This window comes from Eurosta solidaginis, chromosome 5 (genome assembly GCF_040869045.1).
Source record: "Eurosta solidaginis isolate ZX-2024a chromosome 5, ASM4086904v1, whole genome shotgun sequence".
NCBI classification, from domain to species: Eukaryota; Metazoa; Arthropoda; class Insecta; order Diptera; family Tephritidae; genus Eurosta; species Eurosta solidaginis.
In genome coordinates, this window is record NC_090323.1 from 9,722,956 (window position 1) to 9,734,374 (window position 11,419).

The 11,419-nt window shown below is 32.8% G+C and overlaps 1 protein-coding gene across 4 annotated transcripts in view; it reads right to left on the minus strand.

Annotated features, from left to right (window-relative positions):
- Positions 1-7,177, minus strand: part of LOC137252723 (ecdysone-induced protein 74EF) — a 674,751-nt gene extending 667,574 nt beyond the window's left edge. For all 4 annotated transcript variants that reach the window (XM_067788790.1, XM_067788792.1, XM_067788791.1 and 1 more), the window contains exon 1: positions 7,023-7,177. In XM_067788790.1, coding sequence (XP_067644891.1) covers positions 7,023-7,038 — 16 coding nt within the window. In that variant the 5' untranslated portion in view covers positions 7,039-7,177. The remainder of the gene's footprint in view (positions 1-7,022) is intronic.
- Between the last annotated feature and the right edge of the window lie 4,242 nt (positions 7,178-11,419).

Sequence of the window (11,419 nt, forward strand, 5' to 3'; positions counted from 1 at the left end):
ATTTCAATTTCTTACTTATATTAAAGTTATTCATATTTTAAAAGAAATGTATCTATTTTATATCGAAAATTTGGCGATTTGTTGTATAATTATTATCAAAAAAGTATCGATTTAATATCCTAAATTTATCAGTTTTTATGGATAAACTGTCAGTTTGTTATCTAGAATTCAGAAATTTGTTGTCGAGAATTATCGACTTAGTATCAAAAAGTTATCTACTTAATATCTGAGTGTTGCTTATTTGTTAACGACGTGCTATCGATTTGTTATGGAAATTTTCAATATATTATGGATTGAACAGCTGTAACCCGTCGATAACAAGCCGCAAGGAAACCAATAAGAAACATAAGACTCGTCGATAGCAAGCGAATTACGAACCAATAAGAGGACGTTCATTATTCGCTATAGATAGTAAGTCGATAATAAAAATAAATTATCAGTGTATTGTTGTTACCGATAAGTAGCTGGCGAAGCTCTTCAATAAACGGCGTAAATATTTGCTTTGGTAATTTACCTCTATTTGTAGTTCAACTTCAACCACTAGGTGCGCTGTCATTAGCTTAAAAAAATCTAATTTCCCAGGCGTATGTTTACACGTCGAACTAGACAACTACCTGCTAATTACACCTTTTTGTATTAGCCTTTGTGAGGTTCCACCTAGAAAGACCCCTAACTCGAATGCTGTTGATTTAGCACAACGAGTAGGTATATTAGGTTGTATGCGTTAGCTTTCCCATGATCACCCGTATACGGTACAATTACTGTCGAATGAAAATGCTCGTAACTCAAAAGGTTATTGAGATATCGATCTCCAGTTTTTATCAATTTTGATAACGAACTCTTATTTGTAAAAATTGGTTTTTACTGAGTTAAGGGTCTTTTTTCGCGGAGCGTCGCATAAGAGCCACAATTACGCCCCCCTTTTACAGACAGTGTTTAATTCAAAATATTGGCTTTTCATAAATTTAATACTCCAAGCAAATATATTTGACCTGTACAGAATTCAAAACAGCCCACAGTGCACCACACCTCGAAACAAGCTAATATGCTACGTGTGTAAGTACTCATGTAAAAGCGCTTAAATTTAGCGAATGCACAAACCAATTTAACACCAAACTCTCTAAAGTACAACAGCACACATCATTTGGTAGCTATAAAATTGCTACAAAGTTACGTTAGTTGCAGCAGCAGATTCTGGTTACAGCCAGAGCTAGTTAAAATTGGATGATAGCCGCATGCATGGTTTTGCCTTTTTAATTGGTCAATCGGCCGTTCAGCTGCAGGCTCAGTTGCAACCTAAAACTTTTTCATACTCGACAGTTAGTAGGGCGATTTAGCTTACTCTTATCCTGTTCATGTAGTGGTTTTGCGTACTCATATGCTGGTGTTGGAGCTCGTGTAAATTTTTAATTATACATTAATTGAAACCATTGCGTATGCGTAAGCCTACGAAATTTTTACAATTTTTCAACACATGCAATATGCAAGAAAACAACAACAATAATTGCAATAAGGTAATACGCTTGTGGTCAATACAAATTTATGTGTTTATAAAGCATTTTTTTGCGGTATGGCTTAAATGGTGCAGTATGAGCTTAGCTGTGTTAGAAAATATTATCAACTGTACGAAATATTAGAGTCACACTGCTGTAAAGAACAATGTACATATTGTAACTAATTATGGATAGTTCCTGGTAATTATACACCTTCTACTAACGCTCGAATCGCTGAACCGTTGAATAAATATCTCCAATTTTCAGTATTCCAAAACGGTGTTTATTTAGACTACTTTGGAAGTAGTATTTCACAATTTAACTTCACGGCTAATAGCGTCTTTAAATCAAACTGAATCGTTATTCTTCAGCTTGCGCTGCTTTTATACTCTCTGTTGCCTCGCTCACATATTTCACCTAAGGTCTAGACGTGTAACCTTCTACATTAGTTGTAACTCCTGCTTTGTTATTTAGTTATATGCGTCTGTATGTGTGAGTAACAACTCTAAGCTGATGGCTACATGTGTGTATGTGAGATATCTCATCACTTCTAGCTGCTGGTTATGTGTGTGCATGTACATAAATTTAGCTGCTTACTGTATTTGTTTTTGTAATTATTTAGTAACAGCATTGTGATGATAATATTCGCCACAATATAATAAAATCCTATCGAAAAATGATAATTTGCATGGAGGAAAAATTTTGCAGAAATTTAGTTATCACTCAATGTTGGTACATAGATTATCGTTTATACGAGAGCGACCAATGCTAGTTCTCTTTTAATCAAACAATATCTTAAGTTTAACTCAATCGATACATTAATCAACTTATTAGCGCTGCCTAGTAGGTCAAAAATGTGCCGTAAATTCTGTCTTCTATGGATACAATAAGTAGGTAAGAAACATATTTATTAGTCAAATGAGGACAAGACAAAGTAATTGCTTTCATCCAAGCCAAAATAGGCGTACTCAATCCTTGGTAGCCACGTATCTATTGACGGATAAAAATTATGTCAAGGACTGGGTCTCTTGAAGAACCAGCTTTAACAGCGAAAACATGTGAATATCTCTTTCCAACAAGTGCTACCTTGGAATGCGTAGGCATTTGAAAAGAAAAGTCCCAAAGTATTCGCTCCTTGGAAGCCCCATATCTGTTGACGGATATAAATTCTGTCAAGGACTGTGTCTCTTGAATAACCAGCATAAAAAGCTAAAACAGTTGAATAGAACTTTCCAACAAGTGCTAACTTGGACTGCGTAGGTATTTGAAAAGAAAAGTCCCAAAGTCATGATGAACGATGTCGAGAGAAGATGAGATTTCCCTTCGAGTGTTCGACGAAAAGTTCTCCGAAGATTTATAGTCCTGTCGGTGATACCGATGGTGGGTATCGAAGTAAAATTGTGACTTGCATGAGCTTCACACATATATGAAGTTTAACGAATGAAAGCCCCAAGGCTTCGCGTGCTAGGTCATGCTATGCGAATGGGCGAAGGCGCAACGGTGAAGAAAGCGTTTCTTTTTACACACATATTTCGATGCAGCGGAAGGAGAAGACCTCTACTGAGTTTGTACAGGTTGATGGAGGAAGATTCGATCTTTCTTGGTGCTCCGAATCGGAGTCGTTTGTCGCGAAACAGGGATAGCATACCTGACTTCTTCCTAACCGACCAAATCGCTTATGGACCTTGAGTGCAGATATATTTAATTTCCATTATAAGTTCGGTACCTTTCTGTGGCATGATTTTAAAGGTGGTTTCGGTGAGTTTTAAGCACAGATGTATTTATTTACCTAAAATATTATCATTATTTAGGCTTTTACTTCAATTGCAAAGCTGCTAGCAAGCTAATTAAATTGACGAAGCGCATTTTTAATTGCTGTAAAATTATAGAACCTGAAACATGATTTTATTTAATTCTCTCAAAAATAAAAAAATATATAATTTTTTTAGTTTTAGGGCTTTGGACTAAAAAATAAAACTGTATAGCTTCAGAAGAAATAACTGAATTCAAAAATCAAAACAAAAAACTTTAAAAGTTGAACAGTTTGAAGAGCGCTAATTTGTTTGTTTGTTCAGCCTCGCTTAATGAGAAACCTTGAACCGTAAAAATATTATTTTAAGCAAAAAATAAACTCAATGCAATATAAGTGTGCTGCGGAAATATAAAACAAAACAAAAAATTATAACAATTTATGCATAAATAAAGTGCTATAGTATTTATGTATTGCAGCGCAGGAAGTGGCAATAAAATATTCGTATATATGTAGTTGTGTGACAAAACGCAATCTGTTAAGCACTGACTTTTACAACAATTTTTTCGCATTTTATAGTTTTTTGTTCACACTTTGCATCCAACCTTCATAACGAAAATTTTACGAACTCAAAACTTGGTGAATATGTGGCAAGGGTCGGCACTTATATTGACATATTAATTCGTTATGCCATATTGGGCATCAGTCGCTATAAGCTATTGTTGTTGAAATTATTTTTTATTTTTTTTTTCTATTTATTTTTTATAGTACCGTAGTTGTTGTTGTCACGCCGTCGCATTGCATTTCACTGATTTAACAAGAGATTTTTACCAACGAAAAAGCACTATAAAGGCATATCTACTCCATATTGTAATGTTCCCTTTATTTTTTTTTTAACTGTTATGCCATATTTACATTATGCAGTCAAATGTGACAGACTGTAAATTGAGCAGTTGTTTGCTGAACGGAAAATATTAAAATTCAATATAAATAATAAAAGTTTTAAAATAAAAGTAAAAAAAGAAATATATTATTTGACTTAAATCCCGGAAAAAATAACAATGCAATTCGCGCTGGTTTGGCTTGTTAACATAAAAGCGAATGCTAGAAAATTTAATAATTGCAATGAAAGTGTTGCAAAGAAATTGCATAGAAGTATTACGTGTCATGTTGTTATAAATAAAGGGGCAACACAATTTGCTATGACAAGTTTCGTTACTCTTATGTTAATATCATATTGTATGAAAAGATTTTAAGCTAAGCTTCTCTTCCAAGTTGGCAGAACGGAACCTACATGTTTTATGCCGACTCTTAGCGGCATTTGCAAGGCAGATGAGTTTTCACTGAGAAGCTTTTAATGGCAGAGATACACTCGAAATGTTTGCCGAGCCACTTTCGAGGGATGACCTCGCTTATAAGGGCTTTTTTATAATTGAAAATACAATTTCTAAATTTTCGATGTTGCTTTGACCGGGCGTGGTAGGCGCAGTACTTTATCACCACTCCATAGTGGCTTTTTGGTCTCGTTCCTAATATGCTTTTATTCGAATTCGATTTTGTATCACTTTCGTCTCATTCTTGGTGTAGTCTTCAGTTTTATTGGATTTTCCGTTTTTCGTTATTCATATTAATTTTTTATTTCAAAAATCAATTTGTTTATTTTCATTTCATAAAATTAATTTTTTTTAATTTTAATTTCATCTAATTTTATTTTATTTTATTTTATTTTATTTCAATTTATATTATCTTTTAAATTATCGAATTTGATCTTGTATCACTTTCGTCTCGTTCTTGGTGTAGTCTTCAGTTTTATTGGATTTTCCGTTTTTCGATATTCATATTAATTTTTTATTTCAAAAATCAATTTGTTTATTTTCATTTCATAAAATTAATTTTTTTAATTTTAATTTCATCTAATTTTATTTTATTTTAATATTTTGTTTTTAGGCTATTTGACCTATTGTGGGTTCCAGTAAGAAATAAAAAGATGGTAATCTATATTGGGGACCACAAAGCGAAATCTAAGCGTACGACTAAGAGAACACGAAGCTGACATACAGAAGAAAAAGAACAACACTGCGTTATCACAACACATAACATCAACTGGACATACAGCTAATCTCGCGAATACCACAATAATAGACAAAAACAAAAGAGGAAAATTCCGATACACGTTAGAGAGCCTCCGAATAATGCAAAAAAGGGAAATCACGATAAACAAGAAGGAGGATACAGAAGCGATTGCAGCAAGCTATCTTTTATGTTTATAATATTTTTATGTTTAGTATGACTATGATACCCATTGTAAGTGGTACCAAAAAATTTTTAGAGTTAGGAAAAAAAAATATCATGTGAGTGATGTTAATTTTTGTTTACGTGTATATATGTATGTGCATCCTTTTTGTACCTTAATTAGTATTAGCTTAGCTAAAATTGTTGTTTTGTGACACTTTATTGTTGTTGATGTAAATAATTTCAAAAATTGTGACCAAAAAACTAATGTAATTATTTCTTATGTTTTATTGTTGAAAATAAATAGACTTCGCCCCTGAAGAAGCTACGACGGCTAGCGAAACGTAGGGCCGCAACAGTGGAATAATTACCATCTTTTTATTTCTTACTGGAACCCACAATAGGTCAAATAGCCTAAAAACAAAATATTAAAATTTATTAAAATTGACCGGAATAACCCTAATATTTATTTTATTTTATTTTATTTCAATTTATATTATCTTTTAAATATTATTTTATTTTATTTTACTTTATTGTATTTTGGTTTTATTTTGCTTTATTTAATTTTATTTAATTTATCTTATATAATTATTTTATTTCATTTCTTTTTTTTTTCTTTTTTTTCATATTTTTATATTTGGTGTTATTCTGTTTCGCTTCATTCCATTTTAATTCACGAGTTTGATATATTTAGTTCATTAGTTTATATCGTTCAATAATTTCGTTCATTCATTTTTTTCGTTCGTTTCATTCATGCGTTTTATTCATTGATTTATTTCATTCATTTAGTTTCATTTCATTAAGTATCATTTTATTGCATTCATTTATTTCAATTTATTCATTCGTATTATTGACCCATTTCATTCCTTTATATCATATATTCATTTCGTAGTTCTGTTCTAATATAATAACTTTATTATTTCATTTACATTACATTCCTTTATTAAATTCATTTATTATATTCAATTTATTTCATTCTTCGCTTCTTTAATTGATTTTACTTTCATTTGATTATTCATATTTAATTTTTCGAAATTTTTTCGAATTCTAAAAGATTTCGTTTTACTACGTTGCTAACTTTGTTAGACCTATAAAACTGGTATACCTCATAGATCCTCAAAACTTTTACTTTACTAGTTCTTGTCTGAAGTAACTTGTCATGCCTAAGAATGGCTCACGTTTTTTGAATGTCAATCACTAACCTCATATATATCATAACATCATGTATCTATACATATTAATTCTATGATCAGTAAAAGTCTATAAAAAAGTTTAGTCCTGCTTTAGTTAGCGCTCTGTTCACTTCACTAAACTAGCTGTGTAAGCTTCTTGTCAAAAACTAACATGTACAAGTCTAATTATTTTCAAATAATCATATAAAGGTTTATTCCAGAGCAACCAAATTATGAAGATGTATAATTTTACAAAATTAATTGAAGCTCCAAAGAGACTTTCTCGGGGTTTGGTTTAAAAACCACCAACTACAATTTTTTTTATCATTTTTTTTTTTAAATCATTTAATTTCTTTTGTTAAAAGAAGTACTTACCCTTTTGGTAATTCATATTTCATAAGCTGATATTTCAGTACATTAATGAAAAATATTTTTGTTAAACCGAAGTATTCGAAACAGATTTTCACACACACTTAACACCAAGTATATTCATCCAATGAGATTCACTAGTATTACAGTTTTGTTTTTTTTTTTTTTCGTAACTGAAAAAAAAGATAAAAGTTTTCATTAAAAATGTATTATTGTCAAGTAACTAAAAACTATTAAGTAGAGTCAAAGCTAACGTTAAGAATTTTATTTATATCTATAATAAATTCAAAGCTATGATATAACTTTTGAACATAATAAAAGTAAATGCACCTTATCAGTAATTTTTTCCTCATAAAAATCGTCTATTTCTATTCCCACCAGTGTAAAACTGCAAACATGAAAATAGCGGTGTAAATTTTTATATATTTTATATATATTTATTTATTTTTTTCTTATAATTCAGGAAAAATATCTCATACAGCGTGGCGCTTAATCTAAGGAAATCAGTTTCAAAAATGGTTTTAGAAAATTTGAGAAGTCTCCATCAAAATTTTGAACTTTTTGTTTGAAGTTTTCAGAAATTTTTGGGGATGCAGTTTTGTATCCCAACCAATTTTAACTTCTATATTAATTATATGTCTCTCGAAGTTCGGATTGAGTTTTGACCATATTTTTTTTCAAACAAAATTCAGATTTTCATTCATGTGAAGGACGCTGAGCGTTTTTTATTATTTGTAGAAGGAAATTTGTTTGCGATATTTTAAGAATATTCCCCCACCAATTTATTCCATGAATTTGAAGCGAGGAACAATAGGACACATTAAAAGTAAGGACAATAGCAAACAAACAACAAAACTAGCAAAAACCAGATTTATAAACAACAAAGCCGCTGGCGCTGGTCGAACAAGTGCATGCCTGGCAATTTGAGTAGAAGGGTCCTTTCTCCAGAGAAAGGAGATGCTGCAGATCGTGCTAACCATCCCGTTCTTAGTATTGCATATAATCAAGCGTTTTGGCCGAAAGATTGAAGTCCACCGTGAATTGGCTGATTGGGCCGTTTTAGGGTGGTTCTAGACGTGGCTAATCTACTATCGACCGTATTTTCCCCATGCGCCAAATCTTGGAAAGGAGCTGCTGTGCAAAATGACTTTGAGCAACACGTTCAGCTCAGCCAAAATTAGGCAAGACCTCTCCGAGCCGTTTGAAGCTAAACGAAATTTTAGACAGGATGCCTCGTTAGTACGGGTTCTTTAATTTGACGGTATAGAAAATAATTCAAGCTGCAGAACTTAATTGCTCTAACATTTCTGGAATTCACTGACAGTGATGATTTGGCGGTTTTTGAAATGATAGCACCGCAATATGCCAGTAAATGTTTCCTTCTTTCCAATGTATTAATAAACAAAAATAGTAATTGAAGAACAATTTTCCCAAGTTGGAGCTGCCACGCTTATTTCTGAGGAAAGGAAAGATTCGCTACAATCAATGTCGCTGAATGTTTGAGGGAGCGATAGAAATAAAGGAGATATAATAAAATATAAATGATTTGAGGGAAAACATGAATTTGGAGAGGGGTGGATAAAGCGATAGGGATGAAGTTGTCCGATGTATCTCTCAGCAATACGAGGAAAATGTTACATTGTTCGCTTAAATTATCGAGTTTTCGAAATTTAAGCGGGACGAATAAAACAAAAGTGCAGGTGAGGATAGGAAAACGCGGAAAGAAAGAGAAGGAGAGAGTCAAGAAGGGAGAGTGATAGGAGAAAAGAGACGAATGGAACTAAAGGGAGTGAGGAAATGAAGAAGAAAAGCGTGGGTGACAAGTGTAAGCTTCGGCGAAGAATCAAATGTTCTACTGCTAAAAGGGAAAATACAATATATAAATACAAGATTTGGTAAAATTTTTTTTAAACCGCACATGATATAAAGATAATAATTTTTTAAAAGCAAATATATATGAAACCCCTTAATAAAACTTCTATTTAAATTTTAAGTTTACTAGAAGTTAAATTTCAAATTAATCTCAGATTCTTTTCCCTTACTTTGCGCCTGCACTCACTCCATTTCTTATTATAGCAATCAACAAAATTTACAGTTCAAAATCAAAAACACTTTTCACTGTCTTATGTAACAGCAAATCAAAATGTCTTAACTGTTTTGCGAACTAATTTTCCTACTTAAGTTGCATGTTTATGTTCAACCTCGTTGATTTCCTCCGCTCGCTCTTTTACTATCAACTTACTTACACTTTAGTGTTATTTAATTTGACAGCATATAAAATTAATTCCTACCACCAAGCAAATTATTACAGTAGTTAAATGCTTGCATGCCTAAAATTATATTTTCGAAGAGTTGTTTGTGTTGTTGTTAGATTGTGCAACTTTTGTATAAATTCTTACGAATTTGGCATGGATTAATGCAATTGCAAGATCTTTATTAAGCGCCAGACAAAAAGGCAAATACACTTTTTGTTATGTAAATTAAGGTGCTAAACAAACAAAACTATTCAAATAAACTTAACATTATTAAGGAAAATCAAGAATTTGTATGGCGTAGGCGAGGAGTTTTGAGATTGGAGTACTTTGTTGTAATTACTTCCTTCTTATGGTAGGTGAGAGTAGGTATGGAATGCGTAGCAGGGGTAGACTTTGTTTACACTCTTGAAAGAAGGACAAAGGTTTTTTCCTTATTTTCTTATAGAAAGATTAGCAAAGAATCTCAACTCTTGTTATATTTCGTAGCTCGACTCGAGAGGAAAAGTTAATTTATTCCTTTCTTAGCCGAACAAGAAAAGTTATAGATTTCTAGAGTATCCGCAGCTCAGTAACTCACTTACTGTTTTACCACTATAGCTGCCTAGCAGAAAATGTGGTGAATCGATTTTGCAAATTTATTAAGACGCTAAAATGAAAAATCGGCTCAATGTCACAGCAATAACCACAAGATTCATAAGCATTTGGTTTAGAGCTAGAAAAACTAACAAAGCAACTAAACACACACAAACAAAAGATAAATAAATGCCAACAAAGTTAGAACAGTGCGCTATAGATTCACTACATGCTCAAATGTTTCACGTAAGTATGTATGTAAGTGCACTTAAACCCAAGTCTGAAAATATTTTGACTACTCAACGCACAAGAAGCATGAAGAGTTTATAAAAATAACATCATCAAACAGCTCTAAAGCAAGCTATTCCAAAGCTCCTACAACAGCAACAACTCCTCTGAGGAGCCACCTTAGCAAATGCAAACAAACAACTCTATTGCAAGTAAAGAGTCGAAAAGTCAACCACCTGCCGTCAACCAAAAGTGACAAAGTCTGACATTCTACACACTCATTCGCTTATTTTTCCCACCAATTCTCCCTGTTGCTCATCCTAAAAAAAGCTTGACTTTGAATTTGCCGCTCTGATGTTGTTGACATTGTTGGCATTTGTCGTTACAAACTTAATTAATGTTATGCTTCTAAGCACTTGGGTTGCATACACTATAAAAGAAGCAAGTACTAGAATAATCACGGTATGAAGAACAAGCACAAGCGTTAGCAATAGCATTCACAATACTTTACCTGTCACCGAGTGACAGTTGGTGAGTGTAAATGAGTATGATGCGTATGCTGTACTCAGTTTCAGGCAGCTTATTCCCATAACTGCCACCGCTGGTGTGCAGCTCTGCCCCTCGCTGTCACAATCAGCTGACGTTTGGTTTTTGTCGTGCACTCGTTGTGACTCGTTTCAACTCGCTAACTGGATTAACCCCATTTTTGCATGTGTTATGCATGCGCTTGCATTTCATTACGCCTAGTAATGTAATGGGTATGTGTGAGCAATCAGAATTTGTGTAGGTATGCCAGTGACCACTTTGACCACGCATACAATATTTTTCTCATTGGGTAGTAGGGATGCATAATTAGCGATTGCCAAACTAATAAAAAATTTAAAAATTCTTTCTAACTTTCAGATTTGACTCTTTTATTCATTACATATTATGCAGATTTGAGGGAGAGTGACATAAGTCAATGGCCATAACATAAATTGATCTTATAACCACTCCAAGGAGCCACGCAGTTTTCTAAATTTTTAACCGCTCCGCTTTTGCTTGTATATTCCGCTCCAATCAAAGTGAAACATTGGGGTTACTACTAGCAAATATTCAACTTAACTCCAAACCATTCCTACGGAAGTTTTTTGTTTTTGCGCTGATCTTAAATTGCTATGTATGGTTATGGTCTTTTCACCAAAATGCTCACTAAGTCAAACGGATATTTCCTAAACGGCCATAAAGGCAAATTAAGAAAGAGATTAAAGTCAGACCTTAGACCATTTTATCTGATAGTCATTTGAAGAGGTCAAAACATAAATTGACTTTGTGGCCGTAGACATTATGTCACTCCACCCAGGCTTA